Raw genomic sequence first — 23,770 nt, forward strand, 5'->3', positions numbered from 1 at the left:
ACCCAGTCTAGGCCTTCACATACGTCCCTAGACTGCTGAAACACTGTCCTATCCATTCTCCTCTCTCCATGTGTATCTACTGCATGGGCTACTCCACCCAGCTGCCCCCATGGGTGATCACGAGCAATCAGAAGAGACTACACTATGTAAAGTGCTTTGTAAATCTCAAAGCACTGTATAAATGTCAGCTGTTTCATTAGTATTTGGTAGTATTACAGGTCATTTCCATTCTCTAAGCCTGCTTCTTCATTTGTGAAATAGGGATGATAATGCCTGCCCTGATCCCTTCACAGAACTGTCCTGCCTCCAGTGTACATTACATGTCCAATGTAAAGGGCAGGGATGGCACCTGGGTTTTCCCTGTGAGGAATTTCTACAAAGACAAGCCATTCCCTTTTCTGCCACTTACTGTCTTGGCAACATGTCACCTGTTAGATGCAGGATTCGAACCAAGGTCTTCTTCAGCCTGAGGTCAGCTCTGTCCATTCCACACAAAGCCCTTCCTAACACACCTAAAATACTTCATAAATTTTAAAGGGCTATATGAATGGCAGTTGTCAGTGTAGTTGTTTTAATATTCTTAAGATTAATCTGTGAAAGCACAGAGATAAAACCAAGAACGGGAATCCACTGACACGCAGAGAGACCTCCTCTTCTGGTTCAGGTTGGGGTTTGGAAGTCTTGACCAATTGCTATCATCTTCAGTTCCTTGTTGCCCCCTGCCTCACAGCTGACAAGGCAGGCTTGGGTTCCAGTCCCCAGCACATCGTGCTGGTCGTTAACACAAACTTCACCACTCCACACCAGGGAGATTGCGCTCACCCAGTCCAGATTCAAGACATCCACTGAGGCCAGGCCCAGGGGCATTGTAACTTGACCCAACTGGGGTCGGGGCTGCCCTCTGCCCATCCTGACCTCATCTTCGGGTCAGCCTCTGTCTCTGCACAGCCCCTGAGGGCGCTTTCCGGTCAGCCTCTCCATTCTCTGACAGCACCTTCCAGTCAGTCTCGGTCTCTGCACTGCCCCTGAGGGAGCCTTCCGGTCAGCCTCTCCATTCTCTGACCGTGCCTTCGGGTCAGCCTAGGTCTCTGCACTGCCCCTGAGGGCGCTTCTCCAGTCTAACTGCCCTTCTGTTGGGGCGAGTTCTAGTTTAAGGCCGCTTCCTCTCCTCTCCGCCCCCTGCAGGCCGGGCGGACTCAGCCTTCGGTCCTGAACCTGCCAGTCCCAGCAGTCCCAGCCCCAGAGGGGCTCACCGGTCCCTACTTATAAGCGCAGCCTCCCTGGTTGGTGGATGGGTGTGTGCAGAGGGTGAAGCTGAAAGGGCCGCCCAGGGCCATCTAGTCCAACATCTTTTTACAGATGAGAAAACCAAGGTCCAAAGATTAAATGACTTGCCAAAGGTCACACAACTAATGTCTCAAATAAGACTTGAACCCATGGCTCTTAAATCTAGCTGTCTTGACCATACTGCATTAGGCATGCCTAATTATACACACTTTCTACCAGTGCTGCTAAGAGTCTCTGTGTATAGGTGGTTTTCAACTGAACTGTAAGCTATGACCTACATTCAGTGTTGTCATTGGCAGTGAAAAGAGTGCTGGTCTTGGTGGCCAGCCTCCTCATTCATCTGTAAAAAAGTAAGAACCTATAATAAACCTACCTCACAGGGATGGTTGTGAGAAGCAAAGGCAATAATGTATATAAAAAGACCTTTGTAAACCTTAAAAGCCTGTATAAATGTCAGCTTTTATTGATCCCGGGTCTACCTCTTCCTAGCTGTGTGACCTTGTGTAATAACAACCATTCACATTTGTATCACATTTTAGGGTTTGCAAAGCACTTTCCTTACAACAACCCAGTAAGGGAGGGCAAATCTCTTGACTCTGATCCTCAATCAATCAATAAGCATTTATTTATTAGACACCTATTATGGCCAAGTACTACAGGGATACAAAAGCAAAAATGAAACATAACTTTTCCTCAAAGAAATTACATTCTATCAGGGACAACACACACACACACACACACACACACACCACACACACACATATATATGTGTGTATATATGTATATATATATAATATTATATTATAGTGTATTACATTACAGTGTATTATGTTATATTATACTTACTATATGGAAAGAAACTTACAGATTCTAAAAGGGAATGCATTTCAGGTTCATGGGGGACAGTCAATTATTATTATGACAATTAGTTAACAAGGATTTGTTAATTATAATATGCTCAGCACTGTGCTATGCATTGAGGATACAAAGGAAGGCAAAAACAGATCTCTTCTTCAGAGAGCTTACATTCTAATGGAGGAGACAGTTACCTGAGACTGAGGCAGACACATACACACACATACACATTTTGTTGTCATTGAGTTGTTTCAGTCTTTCCCCGCTCTCTGTGATCCCGTTTGGAGATTTCTTGGCAAAGATACTGGAGTGGTTTGCCATTTCCTCTTCCAGCTCCTTTTACAGATGAAGAACTAAGGCAAACAGGATTAAGTGACTTGCCCAGGGTCCTAAGGGACTAAGTGCCTGAGGCTAAATTCAAACTCTTGAAGATAAGTGATGAATCTTCCAAATTCCAAGCAGAGTGCTCCATCAATAGAACCAAAATTCAGAGAAGGAACCAACAGGATTGGGGAAAGAGGGAAAGGAGGGCAGGACAGGACAAGAAAGGCCCCCTGCAGAAAGTAGGATTTTAGCTAAGGCCTGAAGAAAGCCAAGCAAAGTATAAGGTAGAGTTGAGGCAGGGGTGTGGTGGTAAAAAGTTTAATGATTGTCTCTCCCCCCCAAAAATATGTACATACTACACCCTTTAAAATTTAATCTGCATCATTAACATTTTCTTGGTCACATATTTACTTAATATTTGGTAATTTTGGGGATATAAATGCTCACATTGACCATTTAATTATTGGCTTCTGAGTCAGTTTGAGCAATCTCTATCATTCCAGGCATGAGCGATGCTTTACACATACCCTGGTATAAGGTGCCGAGTCAGGAGAAGACAGATCATGTGAGAAAAGTAAATATAAGCCAATGTAGCTTAATCGTAGATGGAAGGCAAAGTATAAGACAACTGGAAAGGTAGGAATGGAGCCAGGTTATGAAGAGCTTTGAATTTGACCCTAAAAGTAAAAGGGGGCCATTAGTAGGGAAATATCCCTCACCTAAAGAATGGGGAACCAATACTGATAAAGGTCACAACATTGGGTAAAAATCAAATGAGATGATCCCTAAAGTGGTTTGTAGCCAGAAATCCTAATTAATATCATCCATTTCAACCACACCTTTGTATCCCCTAGGTACCAGCACATACATACATAAATTGGAGAAGAGTAATCATTTAAGAAACATTTGCTGTATCAATGTTTACCTTGCATGAGGGAGGGGGTGGGGGGTTCAGAACTCAGATGCCAGTAATAATCCCCATCTAGCTTACCCTGAGACCATCCACAAAGATTATAAAGAGGCTGTGGGAAAGCAGACATCTTTATTCACTGTAGGCCACACTGGAAAACCTAATTCATATTTTTTTAGTTACACTGATGAAGGTGAGATTCTCCAGAGATGAAAGCACTCTTTCTTCACCTGGTAGCCTACTAATTATTCCCAGTTATAATCATGGTAGGAGCTTCAGACATCCCTAGATGTGATGTGAACCATGACTCATCAAGCTGAACCAGAGAAGAGATGTCCCTGATGTGCCCAGGCTTGCAAACAGGGAAGAGGCCTAAGGGTGTATACAATTTAGAAGAGACCACCTGTGAAGTGAACAGTGACTGAGAGTTTGTGGCTTAGGCATCCAGAGACACAAGAAGGATTTTCTCTCCAAACAGGTGGGCAGCACAGGGGTCCAAAGAGGGGACCAGCCCCAGAGGGCTTAGGTACACAGCAGCAGCAGGGGTATTTGGCCCAGGAAATTATAGAGCAAACAAAATGAGGGGAACATGCTGGGCCAATTGTGTTTCAAGTTGAAAGAATACAATGCTAAGAAACAGATGAGCTGAACTAAATCATTCAGTTAAACAATAAATTTTTATTACCACTAGGGATATAAATATAAAAACTAAACAGTCCCTGCAGTTTGCATCCTTGCAATTGGTTGATAAGAGATGACTATTAGGACCAGTTTTAGTTTTCAGGGTCACATCTTCCCAACTTGATCAAAACCTTAAAAACTGAGCAGCTCCAGATGTCTCCTATTAGCCTTCACAAAATCTACAGGTAGTGGATTCAGCTTTTACAATTGGTGGTTTCTTAGTACCACCCCTGCCTTCCTTAAGTTTTATGGGCCTTAAAAAGTAGAAGAAAATCACCTAGTTAAAATGTGTACTTTTTTTCTTTTTATCACAATATTAACAATTTTGACTTCATGGCTTTATTCCTTTCTTCATTCATTCACTTGTTGTGAGGCTTAGATTGTGATTAAATTTATAATAAAATTCTCCAAAGAACTTTCTTCATGATAAGTCATTTTAAAAATCTTTCTTAATAAGAACTGTGGATTCCCAAAAGAATTATGACTCTTCAAATCAGGTGCTTTGGGGACAGAAAACACTTACTCTGTTGGAATTTTACTTAAGTCTGTGAATCTCATCCTCTGTCTATAATCAGATCTGCCAGATGTGAACAACTATACTCCAGGCATCTGAACTGATGTTAATATCATTATCCTAAGCATTCTAAATCACACATGTTCAAGTGCCATTTTTTTTGGAGGCTTTGGAAAGGAATAAGATAAGAGAGGCTAAATACACAGATCAGGAGAGAATAGAAAAAGTCATTTCTACAATTCTTAATCCTAGGAATTGGGGAATTAAAAACCTCCAAGAGGCTGGATTGGCAAGACGATGAGACCCTAGCTAATCGGGTCGTGGAATGAGAACTCCAGAGCTCCCCATCCCCTCTCACAGGCAAGAAGATTTCCATTTGTGGAAAAGAAAACGTGTTGAAGTGGTTTAGCAGAATGAGTAGAACACAAAGAGGCTTGGGAGACTTGACCTTAACCTGTCCCTGAGCAACCTTTTAGCCAATGTCCTAAACCCTATCCCACCCCACAGAACACCTGCAGTATCCCTAGAATTTGAGTAACCCAGAGATCTTGCTAAGATGAGAGGCAACATGCAGGTGAAACAAAACAAAACAAAGCAAAACCCAAAAAAAGAACATCACATTAGAAGACCCCTCTGGGTTCAAATCCAGGCTTTTCTGTGATCTTTCTGAGTCTCAGATCTCTGAAATGGAGGTGATACTGAAAGACCTACATACACAGGATGAACTTTTTATATCCTTGTAACTTGTAAAAAAACAAACAAACTGGGCAACTAGGTGGTACATTGAATAGAGAGTGCCAGGCCTGGAGTCTGGAAGATTCATCTTCTTGAATTCAAATCTGGCCTCAGACACGTACTATCTGGGTGACCCTGGGTAAGTTATTTAACCCTGTTTGCCTCAGTTTCCTCATCTATAAAAGAAGGTGGAGAAGGAAATGAGAAACTACTCCAGTATCTTTGCCAAGAAAACCCCCAAAAGGGGCACAAAGAGTCAGATATGACTGAACAACAACAAAGGTAGGTTGGTGCTAGATTGTGTAATATACTATACAAATATATGCCATCATAATGATTATTATTATTATAGGTTATAATCCAGGAAGCATATGACTTATATTATTAGGAAAAAAGTGAGATATAATAGAAAGAATGGCAGATTTCACATGAGAGGGCCAGAATTTGAATCCCAACTTACTATTTCTTTGACCTTGGTCAAGTATTTAATGTCTCTGGGCCACAATTTTTTCATCCATAAAGTGATAGGGGTTGAGACTATCATGACCCTTTGGGTTCCTTCCAATTCTAAATCTATGCTTCTATGATTTCTATGTCACATGAGGATAGTTGAAAGAATTTGGGATGTTTACCTAGAGATGACTGACTACTCACAGGTTGGGTTTGTCCTTTGTTCTCAAAGAGGACCTTGACATCAGGGAATGATGACATGACTTATAAAGTTGACGTGGATTTGAGTGAGGGAGGGCTATGCAAGGTCACCAGCCTCACTTTCTCCTCCAGAGTCATCTGGGTCAAGTGAACAGATATTCATCAGAACAACTGGAGATGGCCCAGGATGCAATGGGAGATCCTGGCCCTTTTCAGGTTCTCATTTTGAATTAGGTAATGCCCATTCAGTGAACAGACCTCTTTAAGAAGTGAATCAAGAATGGCCCCTTAAATAAAAATTTAAAAAATAAAATCAAACTGGGAGGGGAAGACCCTCAGGGTTGCTGGCCATAAGAGAAACAGTTATTATTTACATTCATTCTGTGCTAGGAGAGGGGAACAAGAATGGGGAGCAGAAAGAGACTCTAACAGTGACAGCTATAAAAGGGTGGAATGGTCTAACTTACTAAGTTGTGAGTTTCTTGTTATTGGAGATACCAAAAAGGGAACTGGATCTCTATTCATCTATGACATCGTAGAGAGAATCCTTATTCATGTGTGGCTTAGACTGAATGACCCCTAAGTTCACTTTCCACCTTGGGATCCTGGAATTCTAAATGGGGAATGAGTGTTGAATATTGTTATGGATCATGTCAGGAGAATAGATACCGATGAGGGACATATTTTCCAAAGGATCCGATAACGGAGTAATGAGGCAAGGTAGCTGGGCTACCTCTTTATAAGCAACTGAGGGTCTCTGCTGAAAGGATAGTTAAGTAGCATCTTCCCATCTCAAGTCTGAATCTTATTCCTTTAGCTTCCTAAAAGTCACAACATTTTAGAACTTAACATTTGTAAATTCTATAATGACTTGTAGGTGCTTTGATATTTCCTCTATCCCAGTGAGGGGTTAGGGAGAATGGATAATGTATGCCCAGGTAAAATTTAAATTTGGATGTCAGGGGACATTTAAAGGTGAGGATAAAGATGGGCCTGGAGACTTAAAGAGCCAGAGAAGTCAATTCAATTCAACAAGCATTAATTATAGTGAAGTAGAGGTGGTATCCACTGAAAGGGAAGGATGATTTTACCTTCATCTTGGAAAACGAAGATGTTATGAGGGACTGCCTTTGGCCTTTCTTTATATCCCCAGCACTGATTACAGTGCCTCATACCGGTAGATAGTAAGTGTTTAACAAATGCTTATTCACTGAATGACCCCTCAGCTGTTGTAGAACTCTCAAGTCTCAACTTCCCCTAGACTGAGACACAGTGGACCAGATGACCATAGGAAGGCTGGGTTCCCAAGAGGAATGGCAGGATTTTTTTTTTTTTTTAGCTTTTGACTACTTTAGGGAACTCCTCAGTGTTGGGAATCCCCAGTAAAGAAACTCTCCTCATCTATGTAAATCTGCAAGGAGTCTGAGAGAGTTGCCTTAAGCAATTAGAGGTTAAAGGATTTGCATACAGCCAGTTTACCCTAGGTGTGAAATTTAAAACCAGCTCTCCCAATCAGGCTGATGGGAGGCATCTGGAGCTGCCCAGCTTATAAGGCTTCAATCAAGTTGGGAAGATGTGACTCTTAAAACTAAAATGTGTTCTTGGGTCAAATAATAATCATCTTTTGTCAACCAATAGAATGCAAGCTGCAGGGACTGTTTAGTTTATATATTCACATCCCTAGTTGGTAATACATGTTTATTGTTTAATTGAATTATTTAGTTCAGCTCATCTGTTTCTCAGCACTGTATATGATATATATGTGTATATGTGTGTGTGTATATATATATATATATATATGCATATATATATATATATATATATATATATATATATATATACACCATAATGCCCTTAGCAAGCAATCTAAAAATGGGGAAAAAAACAACTTGTGCCCTTCTTTTCTCTCCATCCCTCCATCCATCTATATAGACATACACAAGGACAAAAGGGCAGCTAGGTGGTGCAGCTGATAGAGTGCCAGGCCTGCAGCAGAAAGACATCTTCCTGAACTAAAATCTAGCCTCAGATACTTCCTAGTTGGATGACCCTAGGCAAGTCAACCTTCTTTGCTTCAAGCTTCCACATCCATAAAATGAGCTGGAGAAGGAAATGACGATTCACTCCAGTATCTTTGCCAAGAAAATCCCATCACAAAGACCACAAAGAGTGGGACATGACTAAATTGCCTGAACAACAGCAACAACAAATATGTTCATAATATCTCTAGCAAGACTTCCCCTACAGGTCACCAGAGGGCACCCCTTCCCCCCTACCAATGGAGCCATTCTTGATATTCTTGTTGTGCTCTGAATGGAAGGCTACTACAAAGCACAATCTCCTCTTCTACCTCCTCTCTCTCAACTTCCATCTTGTCATATATAATCACAAAATATTAGAAAGTTGGTCAAGTCTAATCTGAAAACCCTCATTTTACAAAGAAGAAAACTGAGGCTTTTGGCCAAGCTCATACTAAGAATCAGATAAATTTATAAGACAAAGACTGAAACCAACTCTTTTAATTACCAGCCTAGGAATCTCCTCTACAAGATGCTGCCTCAACCAATTTTCATATATCTCTTTGGTTTTGTTTTGTTTTTTTGCTTTTTTTTTTTTTTTGGAGGGCAATTGGGGTTGTGACTTGCCCAGGGTCACATGGCTAGTTTTTGTGTTATGTCTGAGGCCAGATTTGAACTCAGGTGCTCCTGACTCCAGGGCCGGTGCTCTATTCACTGCACCACCTAGCAGCCCCCTATATATCTCTTAAGGAAAACAAAAATGGAAATGAATCCTATAGTCAACAGGTGATGAAATCAATATTTTTATGTAAATGAATGTCATATTTGTTATGTTGCCTGATCTCAAGTGTGGTTCAGTACTGTGCTGCGGCCCATCCACTTAAATTTCTCATCTATAAAATAAGGCTTTTAAGATCCCTTCCAATTCTGAATCTGTGCTCCTATATTTTACCTGATTTCTCAGATTGAAGCCATCCAAGTGAACTAAGTAATTTTCTAGATGTAGTTTTCATCTTTGTGTGTCATCTGCTATCTGCCACTCCCATCTTCCAGAATAATGATAGCTCTTATTTATATAATGCTTTAAAGTTTACAAAGTACTTTTCATACATTCTCTTATTTGATCTTCACAAGAACCCTGAGAGGTAAGTGCTATTGACTTCATCAGTAAATAACTCCAGACTTGTGTATGTACATACACACATATACACACACACACACACACACACAGACACTTATCTCCAACCTTACCCACTCTTCCTCCTGAGCTTCAGTACCTTATCCCCACCTACCAAATGGACATTTGTTTGCATGTAGCCTCTCCCATTAGATTGTAAACCTCTCAAGGACAGGAACTGCCTTTTGTCTCTTTTTATATCCCTAGCACTTAGCTGAATGCCTGGCACATAGTAGGCATTATGTTGATTAATTGATTGACTGATTGATTGGACATTCCAAAATGGATATCCTGTAGACATCTCAAAAGCAACGTGCTCAAAGCATACCTCATCTTTTCTCCCAAACCCACCCCTCTTCTAAATTCCCCTCAGACAGCACCTATCTTCTCATCATGCAGATTCACAATATTGGCATCACCTTCCCCTCCTCATTTTCCTTCACCCCACCTTTCCAATTAGTTGCTAATTCTTCTTGATTCTACATTCACAACATCACTCAGAGTCATCTCTTTCTCTCCACTCATGTGACCATTTTAGTTCTGCTCCTCATCATGTTTTTGTCCAGATTATTACAATAGCTACTTAATCTTCCTGCTCTTCAAGTCCCTCTCCATTCTACTCCACAGCTACCAAAGTGGTGTTTCTAAAACACAATTCTGGCCATATCACTCTCCTGTCCAATAAACTCCAGTGACTCCCTATTATCTCTAGGATCAAATACAGATGCCTTTGTTTGGAATTTAAAGCCTTCCACCCTATCTTTGTTGCTGTTATTCAGTTGTTTCAGTCCTGTGTGACTCCAGTGACCCCATTTGGGGTTTTCTTGGAAAGATACTGGAGTGGTTTGCCATTTCCTTCTCATTTTTCCCGCTCATTTTACAGATGAGGAAACTGAGGAAAGGAGGGTTAAGTGACTTGCCCATGAACACACAGCTAGTATATGTCTGAGGGCAGATTTGAACTCAGGGAGATGTCTTCCAGACACCAGACTTGATGTTTTGTGTGCTATGGCACCACATAATAACAATAGTTGACATTTGTTTAACATTATGTTCCAGGTACTATGTAAGTTCCTTACAATTATTATTTCATCTGATTCTTACAGTAACCAGGAAATGGAAACAACCAATGTTAAATGAGTTGACCAGGGTCATAGGGCTAGTAAGTGTCTGAGGCCAGATTTGAACTGAGGAATATGAGTCTTTCTGACTTCAAGCCCAGAACTCTATCTGCCAAGACACCTAGCTGCCCCCAGTCCTTGTTCACAGCTTATCGTGTGTGTGTGGTGTGTGTGTGTGTGTGTGTGTGTGTGTGTGTATGCATGTGTGTATCCTTCATATAGCCAAATCAGTCTTATGATCTAGAGGAGTACTAGAGCCCACGAAAACAGACTTGTCAGCACTTATACCTCGGAAATCAGCACACTCTACAAATAAGGGCTTGATTTAATGTTTTGTTGATTGTCTAGACTTAAGAAAATGGTGGAGAAAAGATTAATAGAACAGATTACACATAAAACAGTGTCACTTACATTTGTTTGAGGGGGAAGAGCTGGTTGTTAAATATTTACCAGTACACAACTGGTCTTAACACTGTTCTTCACATTACCTTCCATCTCCCATCTCCCAGCCCTTGCAGAGGTTGTCCCTCATGCCTAGTGTAAGACAGATAACACTAGCACACAGGAGGGATGCTGGCACAGGTTCACTCTTGATCTGGTCAGACAGGAAGACAGCTTCAGAGGGGTTAATAAACTTTATTTTAGTCTAGTCTTCTCACAAGTGTGTTGCTGATAACAGGAATACCAACTCCCTACAGCATTCTCTAATCACCCTTCTTGTAGGGGCCGACAAGAAGGTGGGGCAACTACCCCTATATCTTGATGGGGTCAATCAAGACAGGTACAGTTTGTGCATTCCACTAAATCCTCTCAAGCCTCAATGGGGGTCAGTGGAGGTAAACATAGATTTCACCCTTGACAGAGGCCAATCAAGGCATGCACAACATTCCAACTTGTACATTCAACCCTAAGGGTTCCCCACTCACTGACTAGTACCCACCTGCTTTATAGGGCAACAGACAAAGAAGGCATATCGCCAGCAATAGCCTCACAAGTTTACATTATCTCACCATTATATCTCACTGCACTGAATCAGTGGATATTTACAATTTAAGCAAAAATGTTTATATTATTTATCATTATATAACCCTGTGCAAGCATGGTGGAGATGTTCTGAACCATGAGCCTAGAAAATAGAGATTGTTATAGACATGGATCCTGGGAAACTAAACTCTAAGAAAGAATAACAAAAATCTACCTCACACACACTAAAATCCACCTTACTTACACCTAGAATGCCCTCTCTCCTTATCTCTACCTCTTATAATCCCAAGTTACTTTGAAACTAAAACACCACCTCCTACACTTTCTGTGCCCAGTTGTTAATGTCTCCCCCACAAAGTTACCCTGTATTTATTTTGCATATTCTTATATGTGCCACATTAATAGGTGCCAAACAAATGCTTGTTGACTTGACTTTTTGTTGTTCTGTAATAGAATGTAAACTTCAGGGCAGGGATTGTTTCCTGTTTGTCTATGTGCTTGCAGTGCCTAGCACAGTGTCTGGATCATAGTAAGCACATAATGTTTGCTTGATCTTGATATCCATTTTACAGATGAAGAAATCCATGTTCAGAGAGTTTAGATTACTTATCCAGGGTCACATAGAGCTAGTAATTGTCAGAGGCAGGATTTGGACTCAGATGTTTTGGACCCCAAATCCAGCTCTCCATGGAATACATATGCTGAAAGGCCTATTATGAGCTCAAGACCCTTGATCACATTTTCATTGATTCCTGTATTTAGTGAAATCTCATCAACACACACCTAACCACCCAGGATTAAAAAGAGAAAAAAAGCATCCTAAGATGAATCTAAAGTCCACCCAAGGAAATTAGACTTATAGCCCAAATGCTTCAGATTTAAATTACAGTACTTTATCCTGACAAGAACCAAGGAACAGCTGTCACATACAATTATTTTTAGAGGTACTGCTAAGCCATTCACATATTATGAGCTGCTGCCAAGCAGTCAACAGTCAAGAGTTTGGGGGTTTGGAGGTAGGCTGCATTATATCATGACAAAGAATTTCCACATTTGGTTATTTCCAACCCATCTCTCAATAATTGACAGAAAGTCTATTGTTAGATAGGTAGGCCTCATGGACAGTTTATTTAAACTGCCAAGTAGATAAAAATTATGTGACCAGCCTACATATCGAAGGTAATACAATCTTCAGGTGGGCAGTCAATGTAATCTACCTATCCCAAACATAGGGCCTCTTTTCTTGCCCTTAATAGTCCATGAAGGGAGTTGCCCCATCCTACCTAACTACCTCACTTGATAAACTGTGACATCATCATTTTTTTTAACCCAATAGGATTTCAGTATTCCAATAACTTACTATCATTGGCCAGAAAAGCCTGTTTGGGGGATGGTGTCACAATACCCTTCCTACGACCAACAATGCCAACACCCATTGAATAGGCCAGGCACGGGCTTCACAGCTCACATACAGAGATATTCACAAGAGGGAAAGGACCTCCTGTTTTCATTAAAGTACAGTGAAAAGGCCCTACTAGAAAGGCTTTCAGAGCCAAGTAAAATATGATCTTTTGAGAACATGGGCAAGGTTCAAGTTAAGCCCAAAGTGAATTTGTCTTCATATGTCCACTTTTTATTAAGCTGCAGGAACAAGCACAAAGAACAACAGCCAAATGCTTACATCAACTTCAAAGAGTTCTCCAAAAAGTGCTCGGAAAAGTGGAAGACAATCTCTAAGCATGAAAAGTCCAAGTATGAAGCAATAGCCAGACTGGACAAAGCACGCTACCAGAAAGAAATGAAAAACTATGTTCCCCCAGTGGGAATGAAGAAAAGGAAAAGAAGAAAGAAGGACCCCAAAGCTCCCAAGAGGCCACCCTCATCTTTTTTCCTCTTCAGTCGGGAGCATTATACAAAGATCAAAAATGACAATCCACAATGGTCCGTGGTGGAAGTGGCAAAGCTCCTAGGGGAGATGTGGTCCAAAAAATCAGAGCAGGACAAGCAGCCTTATGAAGAGAAGGCAGCTAGACTGAGAGCTAAATACCACCAAGAACTCACAGCCTATCGGGTTAATCAAGGTCAGGGATGTTCAAGGAAGAGAGGACCAGGGACCTCTGGCCAGTATCAGAACAGAAAGAAATCCAAGTCAGACAAGAGTGAAGACTATGATGAATCTGATTCAGAAGGCCAGCTGGATTAGACAAGACAAAGACGTGAATTGATGAAAGAAAAATAAATGCCATCAAACTGTATACATATCTCCTTTCATTTTTGTCTGTGTCCTTACATGTGATGTGTTGGTTTTCTCATCAATCTTCCTGGATTTAGTAACATTGAGCTTTGAGAAAAATTCGAGTTTGGAGGGCAGGAGAAAGAGGGTCCAAGGGAAGGAAGGAAGGATTTGAAAAAAAGGTGTGTACTTTTTCCCCCAAAAAACTGATTATTTTAGAGGGAATTTGGAACTTAAAAAGTATCATCCACACAGATGTTGTCTGAACTAAAGCAAAGAAGGGTTTCTTTGTTCCTCCTCTTTTCCTTTTTAACTTTGCTTTTGAAAATATTTTGAACATTTGTTTGCTAATGAAATCCCAAGATGACACCTTATTTTAGATTTTTTCTTTTTTAAAAATTGTTTATTGGTTCATCTTCCGCTTGATCCCATGTACTTCAGGATTATACAGTCCACAACATTTTGTTTTATTCCTGACTGTCATACTTGTTTCCCCTCACTTTAAATCCAAAACTAAATCTAAATTTAAATTTAAATCCAAAACTTTAAATCTAAAACTCTTTATATACAAACTAGACCTAACTCAAAATCCCCCCCCAACTTTGCCTGAGGGACAAACTTTGAGAAGGACAATAGCTAAAATGTAGAAAATGAGAGATTTTACAATCTAGTGTTCTAATGTTTTACATAGAAGAGACCATTGTTAACTCTAGTGGCAAAAGGAGAAGATGGGGTAGAGATGAGAGGTAAAACTTTGCCTTGTCTTATAAAGGGGCTGAACTGGAATCCAGATTCCCATCTTGAGATCCCTTTCCAGCTCCTTTAAACATTCCATGATCTTGTTCAGTTAAGTCCCAAGTATATCAATTAGTCTTCTCAACTAAACTATGTAATAATGCTCCTTGAGGAGAGGGCATTTTTGTGTTTTTATTCCTAGTTGCCCCCATATATAGTAAAAGATTTGGTTAAGTTAAATACTTGTGGAAATGAATTTGAATTATCCCTTCAGCTTGTATTTGGGAGGCCTTAAAAGGTCATGAGGCCATGACAATAGGTACACTTTTATGATGGAAGCTGTTACTGGATTAAAAAAAAAACCACCTTGTTTGAATACTTCAAGTGATTAATGGTGAAGGTGTGGGTATTAAAACAGTCACAATAACTGTGACTATTCTCTAGACACTCCTAGAGAAATGGAAACTTCATTAGCATCTGGGCTGCTCCACATTATTTAACAAAACAACACTGAAAAGGGATATGAGTGTACTGGAGACTTCTGGCGATTGTCCATTTTAAGAAAATACAGAGTCAGGGAGAGTGAGATTTAGACCAAGACTAATGGAGAGAATAAAAACCACCCAGCTCTAACATGCCTAGTGGTGAGTTCCATCTACAGCAGGGTTATTATCAAGCTTTATTCTGCCAGTTCGCTCAGTTTCCCAAGCAAGCAGCCTTATCTCTCAACAAAACAAAACAAACAACAAAAAAAACCACCCACCAAAATTATATTTGTGCTGTAATAATTCCTTACAAGGTTTACAAAATGCTTTATGAGGTCATAGGACTTGTGGACTATTTCAGCACTGCTTTATTAAAAAAGCTCCCTTCTTTGCTTTTTGGCTTCCTCCTCCGTCAATTTAGTGACACTTAGGAAGACACTGGAGAACAGACCAGAAATGTAGTCAGGTTAAGTATGATGACAATCCTTGGCTCGTATTGCCCTCCTGGTTTGGAATTTGCTCTTATATAATGTGTAGCCATTAAGATGTAGACGTTTAATGTCTTTCTTCAAAGGAGGAAATTCATTAAATTGATTTTGTGTACTAGGAAGCTGTTTCCCTTTGTTTCTAGAGCTTCTCTTGGCAAAGAAAAGGTTCAAGATTGGTTGGTTGCAGGGTGGAGGAGGTTAGGAGATTCAGGAATGGAAAAAAAATTCTGGGTTTGAAAAATAATAATTCTAAATTTGGGGGTAGAGTGGAGTGAAAGACACCGGTGGTTTACTCCCAAAACTGGAGTTCCTAAATAGTAAAAAAAGATTCTTTTGAAGAACCTTGTATTCAATGAACTCATAATCACAGGTAGAGCAGTTTATGCCTTTATTATCTGTTCCCCAACTCAGTTAAGGGGTAAAGTTAAAAGTGTTATGGATGAGAAAAACTAAGACTTGGCAAAGTGCTGCAGTATTTTGTTGCATCAATGGGTTTGAATTAGGGAGACTTAAACTCACTTTGTGAGTTGGCCCCAGAGGGCAATTGAAAAAGGTTTTGGTTTTGTTTGTTGTTTGTTTGTTTGTTTTTTTAAGGCTTCAAAATAGGATCATAAAGATAGAAAATGACCTAGAAGGTCATCTGTTCCAACCTCATTTTACAGATGAGGAAACTGAGTCAGCATATTTACATACTTATAAAACTAATTATGCTAGATTTGAACTAAAATCATCTGATTTCAAATTCTTGTAATAGTCTTCCAATATTGGGGGAAATGTTCTTATCATATAACAGAATGTAATTAAAAAATAAAAATAATGCTTACATTTATAAAATAAAAGGTACTTTCCTCATATTCCCTTTCAAAGGAGTTAGCAGAAGTGGATCGAGTCACTCCCATATATGTTCATGTTGGGGGCTGTTTCAGCCCTGAGAGCAGCCTAGACTAGACTAAAGTTTGTTCTCTTGTCTTGTGGTTCTCTTGTCTAGCACTTCTAGCCTTGTGGTTCAGTCATGTCCCACTCTTGGTGACGCCTTTTGGAGTTTTCTTCACAAGACACTAGAGTGGTTGCCATTTCCTTCTCCACTTCACACAGTTCTAGTTAAGTGTCAGAGGCAAGATTTGAATCAGGAAGACTTATGTTTCTGAGTCTAGGCCAGGCACTTTGCATTATGGCGCCATCCAGTTGCCCATACCTTTAGCATAGTGCCTGCTTAAAAGTGCCTTTTTAATAAAATGCTTGTTGATTGATTTCAAATCCCAGTATTGCTATTTTAAGCAAGCTATTTCCCCTATTTACTTGGGCCCTCAGATTTTTCATGTGTGTAAAATGATGGGCCTGAATGAACTGAGTGATATTTAAATTTTCTTCTAGGTCTAAATTCTATTAACCTAAGTATAAATTGTTAACTCGTTTTACATATGGAAAAAATCAGGACCTTTCCACTAGGAAAATTGTGGTCTCTACCACAGAAACACTCCAAAAATATTTAAATTAATCAAATATAGAAGTAAATTAGAATGATCAGATGAATTCATTATTACTCTGCTTTCACAACAGAATCTATGATCCAAGATGAAGGAAGGCAGGGGCTTCTTCCCTTGAGAAAGCAGCCAATAAAAGAAATGCCCAGCTGGGGACTGGCAAGTGGCTTAAACAAATTATATGGGATATGAAAATGAAATATATTCTGTAAGAAATTACGAATATGATGAATATAAAGCAGCACGAAAAGATTTACATGAACAGAATGTTGATTGCAGAGTGACAAGAAGAACCAAGAAAACAATATTCAAAGATCAAATTTACAACAATGCAAATGAAAAGAACAAACAAGAAGAGACCAGGAGAGATGTAGGCAAATGTAAAAATGAAAGAATAACAATAAAATTTTATTTTTTAAGGGGGGAGGGGGTGACATGGGGTGACATCATAAAGAAAGGCAGTTTTAAAGGAAAAGCTTTGTCTGACATCCATTTTGATTCATACTCTTCCTCTGGAGCTGATGTTCACACTCAGTTCCTTGTCTTGTTATGGTCTTTCTCTCTACTTCATGGTGCAGGACCTTTTTTCCTCTTAGAGTGGCAGTGAGTACTGGACAAAAGTATTGGGAGCTGGAATATTCAGATTCTTGTTCCAGTTTTGTACAGACATTAAATACTCTCTGACATCACAAAAAAAGCAACAGATAAATACCAATTTACTTAGATACAAAGCATTTTTCCTTTCAACTACACATCACACAAATATCTTACCCTGCATATTACTTGTTAGGGAAATTGGCTCAGAATAGGTCTGACCCACAGCTATTTCTGACTGCCAGAACCAGGACTCTGAACCCAGTTTACAGAATCATAGATTATTAGAAAAGAATAAAGATTCGTGTGGTCCAATCCGTCTATTTTATAGATGGGAAAATTGAGACCCAGAGAGAAAGTGACTTTTCTGAAGATGCAGTATACTTGTTGAGCTTAGAGTTTAAAATCTTGTCCAGTTTTCCAAAAGAGATAGGAACAACTTGAACACTCTGCAGAAATCTCAAACTCAGCATGTTCACATTGAACAACTCATCTCCCTCCCAATTTTGCTTTACCCCTGTCACATCCACCATTTATCATTTTGACCTCCCTTCTCTTTTCAGGCTATATTGGGTAGAGCAGAAGAGAGATCAAGCAGGAATGGGGACCCCACCCACTTCCAGGCTTAAGAAGAGAAAGGGCGCAAGACAGAGAAGGTGATAATGAAGGAAAGCCCTCCAGCAAGCTCTGGAGCCCTAGGCCAAAAGGAGATTGTTTGTTTACTTTTGTCTTTATGGGTTTATTTACTACTTCTGCTGTAGGGCTAGACTCCCGCTGCCTCAACTCTCTTTTTACAAAACACTGTATCTAATTCCCCCTCTCACTTCTCCTGGCTACAGACAGACAATCCTTTTACTTTTAGTATTGTTAATTAAAAAAAAAAAAGAAACAAAAATGGTCCTCCTGTACATAGAAGTCCCCGTTATGCAACCCGTCTCCTCAACTATCCCACAGAGTTCATTCTTGCCTTAGGTAGGATAGGATATTTCATATTTGGTGTTCAGTCCTCTCACGGATGTTCCATTCTTCTCCAGTCAAAATATAGCCCATACCTCATCATTCCCAAAATGTGCCCTCCCTAATTCCCACTCCTCTGAAGTCCCTAGCACTTACTTTTAGCATATAATTAAATACTTAATTATATTCTATTTAAAACCCTCCTTCCATCAAAAACCAGACTACTCAGAGGAACACTTTGTGTGTGTGTGGCAGTAAAGAAATGGAAACACTGGGAGTATACTGTATACCCATTAATAAGGAAATCATTGCTAAGGAAGTAAATTTTAATAAATACATTCAAAATATGAGTAATTTGGTGAGAAACATGGGAAAGCTTATGCAGAGTGGTGTAAGCAGAGAATGAGGAGATGAAATACATGTTCAATGACTACAGTTATATAGAGGGGGAAAAACAATCAAGTGAAATTGATAGTTGTGGGTCATACTTAATGAATGGTGTTGGCCCTGGAGGGAAGAAATGAAGAAATGTGCCTGACTTCCTTCTTTTACTGCAGAAGTGAAGGCATCTGTATATGGAATGTGGCATCTGTTGTCAGACTCTGTCAATGTGTCACTTGGCTGTCAAGTGCTGTATATGGTAGTGGCTTAAAAAAATTCTCTCAGAGCTCTCTCTCTCTTTCCCTCTCTGTCTCTGTCTCTGTCTCTCTGTCTCTGTCTCTCTCTCTCTCTCTGTCTCTCTCTTTCTCTCTCTTTTACTTCCTCCCTCTTCCCCTTCAACCCTGCCCCCCCACCCCGGTGCTGAGGAATGGTAGAAGTGAAGAATATATTTATCATGAAAAAATTTAAGGGTGGAGAAGTAGATAAGCTCTGACATTCTATGACTCTCAGAGGCACCATTATTCATTCCCCTTTCCCTGTGTACCATCACTCTTCCCACCTATGTCACAATCTCTTTGAGGACAGGGATTGTTTTTTCATCTTTTTGTGTACATCTTTTCCCCGTGTCTATCTTGCTTAATTAATTCTTCACACATAGTAGGTGCTTACTAATTATTCTTCTTGAAATAATTGAATATCTCATGCTCCATTCCCTCCAAGATCTAGGATATGGACCACATGCAAGAGGGTTACTTGTTAAAGACTTGGTAGAATGCATGCATGAATGAATATTTGAGTCATTGATTAATGATGAGGCTGTTGGAAATACTTTATAATTCACACGGCCTTGGCTAAAATGAACTTCATGACCATTTGGGGCAATTCCCAAATATTATTTTAGCAGAACAGTACTGAAATGTTTTGGTTTTTAATGATTGTCCCTTCAGAAAATTAAAAGGGTCCAAGTAGTAATTTAGAAGAAACCCAGACTGAGAAAAGGAAGAAAAAAACACCCAGCCACACTTATACCTAACGATTTTCCTCTACTGCAGAATATTGCTCTCATTCTTGACTTTTCTGCTAGGCTTTCCCCTCTGCCCAATAATTATGACAACTGTTGAGGCAGTATGGAGTAGTAGATAGGGTGCTGAGCCTGGAGTCAGGAAGACTTGGGTTCGAGGCCCACATCTGACAATACTATGTGACCTTGGGCACCTAACCTTCCTGGATGCAACTCCTTAGATCTTATCTACTAAGTCAAATAGGTTCCAATTTGTGTGGAGGAGGTCTGTCCTAATCTCTATGCTGACAGACAGAGATTAGATAGATAGATAGATTCCCATCCCTGGATTGGTCTCCCTCCTTATTTCTGTCTATGGAGGTCACTTGGTAGTTTCCTTTAAATCCCAACTAAAATCTCTTCCTTTACTGGAAGTCTTCTCCAACCCCTGTTAATTACTTCCTATTTATCCTGTAGATAGCCTTCTCAGTATATGTTTGTTTATGTTTCCCCATTATATTGCAAGCTGCTTGAGGGCAACTTTTTGTCCCTTTTTGTATGTTGGACTGGATGCCTTTTTTGTTGGATTGGAGTTCCAGTACTGGAACCGATGCAAGACCATTTGAAAGGACAATGGGCCGGTTATTGAAAACAAAACAAAACAAACTTGACCAATACATCTGATCACTACACATCATCCTATTAAAGCAAACCCCAAACATGCTTTTGGAAGGTCCAGCAGAGGCTATATCAGTTCCCCATCTGATTCTTCATCTTACTAAAAATGTATTCCAGTGCTTAGCATAGTGCCTGCTGCTTAGTAGGTGATTGATGGACAGGTAGACCACTGTAAAGTACTACTATGTGCACTGTGAAAAAGTACTGGGAATAAAAGGGAAATAAGCAAAGCAGTCCCTATCCCTCCAAGGGCTTATATTCTAAAAGGAGAAGGCAACCCTTAAAAGGAAGCTGGAGAGGAGGGCTGAGTGGCAGGCAGAAGGGCATGGATCCTTTCTGTATTGGCATAGTAATACTACTCACATTATATAGCACATAGAGTATTACATAATTGCTTTATGAGGTCAGGGGGCCAAAAGCCTTGTTGGTGGACACTTTCAGTACTGCTTCTTTACCTACTTGCATTGCAAAAAAGTCCTTTCTTTGATCACTGGCTTCCTCTTGGATCATTTAGGGTCACCTAAGAGGTTTCCCATTTCCAAACTCAATTAACCCAGCTCTGGGGGCAGCTCAGAAGAGTCAGGTGGGAAATTGACAGCCTCTGCTGGGCTTTTCAATAGTGTGTTTGGGATTTGCTTTAATAGGATAATGTGTAGCTATTAAGATGTAATGATCAGATTTGTGTGTGTGTGTGTGTGTGTGTGTGTGTGTGTGTGTGTGTGTGCCCAACAACCAGCCCACTGTCCTTTCAAACTGTCTTACCTGGGCTCCAATACCAGATCTCTGATCCAACCCCTTCCCTTGGGCCAGGAGGCTAGCAACAGTGTGTGGGGTTGAACTAAATGCATTTCTTTCGATTCTTTGTTTGTGGGAAAATGGCAACTTTCTCCTCTGTTTTTTAGTAAAAATTCCTTCAGGAAAACTAACATTATGAACCCATGAACTAATCATAATCTGTTTACATTTCTATACCACTTTATGGTTATAAAGGAGTATAATATACATATTTTTTGTTTTTTGGGCTTTGTATTCTCATTGCATAGTAAGTAGCAGGCAGCACGTAACACTTGTTGAATGATTTGAGTGAACTTCTTATAACCTCCCTGGTAACCTAGGTAATATATGTATTATTGTCCTCATTTAGGAGAGGAAGAAAACTGAGGAACAGTGTGGTGTGTAATGGGGAGATTTCAGGATTTGGCATCAGGAAACATTCAAGATTAGATTTATGCTTGGCAGCTGAAAACAGAACTAGAAGCAATGATACAAGGTATAGAGAAGAAAATAGAGGCTAGAAAAATTAAGAGCTATTCCAAAATAGAATGAGCAGCAGCTTTATAGAAGAATAAATATAGCTCTCTCTGAAGGTGTTCAGTCAAAGGCAAAGATGATAACCGCTTGCGTGTATATTATGGGAGTATTCTTGTTCAGGTACAGGTTGGACTAGAGGACCTCTGAGATTTCTTAGAATGCTGAGGTTTCTAGTTTGTGATTCTGGCTGAGATTTTAATCCCACCTCAACATTTATTGTAGGTGATTTAAAACAAATCACTTTACCCCTCCCAGTCTTGGTTTCCCTAAATGTGAAATGAAAGGTTGGATTAAATAAGTCCACATTTCTGACAGTCTATAAATTTATATGCTGGGTATGGTCTAGTTCTGACAGTGACAGCTGCATCAGTAAACAAACATTGACCATGAGCAATATATTCTATGTACCAGGCACTGTACTAAGTCAGGGGAAGATACAAAGAAAGATAGAAACTTGTCCTCAAGGTACTTACATTTTAAAAGATGAAATGAGCATGAAAATAAGCTAAGGCGTATACAAGATATATACTGAGTGAGGTAGAAGGTGATCTCAGAGGGGAAGGCACTGTACTGGGTAGGGGTGGGGTGGAAGCACCAGGAAAGGCCTCCTGCAGAAGGTGAAATTTGAAGTGAGCATTGAAGGAATCCAGGGAAACTAAGAGATGAAGATGCCAGAGCTTTCCAGCCTAAGTAAAATAAGGGAGAGGGGAGATGAAGTGTTTGTTGTATACGAGGAGTAGAGAGCATGTGACTAGAGCATAGAATGTGCAAAGGGGAGTAAGTTGTGTCAAAGACTGTGACTATGGGCATTTCCACTAAAACACTCTGAACCTATTTCCTCATCTATAAAATGGGTAAGGGTGTAAGTATTAAGATGGATAGGCTCTGGTCCCGTGATTTTATTGGTAGAGTGATTCTACCAAAGCAAGTCTATATCTTCTCTATAATTCATAGTCTTAGAAAGTTGCCTAGGGAGAGTGGGAGGTCGAATGATTTGCATAGCTAGAGGTCTTCAGTATGTGTCCTAGGCAGGACCTGAACCCATGGGAGATCAGCTTTCTATCTACTACACCACTATCATCATCATCATTGCCAAAATGCATGCATACATACATACATACATATACACACATCTATATTGTTACTTTAAGATTTACAGAGTGTATTTTCTCATTTGATCCTAACAATCAACCTGCACCATCTACCTCCCAGTGTAGTTAAGTACAGGAAAGCATTTAAAAAATGGGAATGGGGCGGCCAGGTAGCACAGCGAGTAAGAGCACTAGCCCCAGTGTCAGGATGACTTGGGGATTGAATTTGGGCTCAGACACTTAGCACACACCCAGAAAAACCAGGCCTTGCAGCCTTGAGCAAGTTACTTAACCCCAATTGCTTTAAATAAATAAATAAACAAATAAATAATGGGAATGACTCTGATGGCCCTAGGCCCTGGTATGATGATATTGGAATGAGACAGAATCTAGATGTTCCGATGCCAAGCCTTGTTCTCTTTCTACTCTATTACCTCAAAAGGTTTAATGAGGAAAATACCCTTAATACCTTGGATTTAACAAATCCAAGTCAATGAACAAATTTTTTTTTTTTTTGCTTTTTGGAGGGCAAATGGGGTTAAGTGACTTGCCCCAAGTCTGCATGGAGAGTAAGTGTGTCAAGTGTCTGAGGCTAGATTTGAACTCAGGTTCTCCTGACTCCAGGGCCAGTACTCTATTCACTGTGCCACCTAGCCTCCCCTCAATGAACAAATAATTAAGGCCTATCCCTGCTGGGGTTCTGTAGTAAATGATGGAAGATTCAGAGACAAGACATGGTTTTGAGATTATGTGACTCCAAACTGGGACTCAGTTTTTCACTTCTGTTAAATAGTTCCCATTTTGATCACATTCTATGAGTCTATGAAAATCTAGAAAGGGAAGAGGAAAAAACCTCAATACTCCATTTCCTCTCCCTACCTCTACTTCCATATTCACATATCTTATTTTATAGATACAGAAAATGACAATTAGGGAGGTCAAGGTCACCCAGTTGGAAGCCAGGCCCCCCAAATCTTTCCTCTGAGTTTACACTCTTACTCTTTTTCAGTTCAGATAGAGAAGGGAAGTGTGTGTGTGTGTGTGTGTGTGTGTGTGTGTGTGTGTGTGTGTGTGTG

General features: G+C 40.1%; 2 protein-coding genes across 2 annotated transcripts in view; one reads left to right on the plus strand and one right to left on the minus strand.

The window, feature by feature from the left end:
* Positions 1-23,770, minus strand: part of CSMD2 (CUB and Sushi multiple domains 2) — a 1,071,431-nt gene that overhangs the window by 529,918 nt on the left and 517,743 nt on the right. The gene's annotated exons all lie outside the window — the stretch shown is intronic.
* On the plus strand, positions 12,837-13,460 carry HMGB4 (high mobility group box 4). Its single transcript, XM_069068187.1, has one exon. It carries the CDS (start codon positions 12,837-12,839, stop codon positions 13,458-13,460), a length of 624 nt encoding a protein of 207 aa, XP_068924288.1.

This window comes from Petaurus breviceps, unplaced genomic scaffold (assembly GCF_028583685.1).
Source record: "Petaurus breviceps papuanus isolate PSGF00001 unplaced genomic scaffold, PetGlider_PUasm1.0 90760, whole genome shotgun sequence".
NCBI lineage: Eukaryota > Metazoa > Chordata > Mammalia > Diprotodontia > Petauridae > Petaurus > Petaurus breviceps.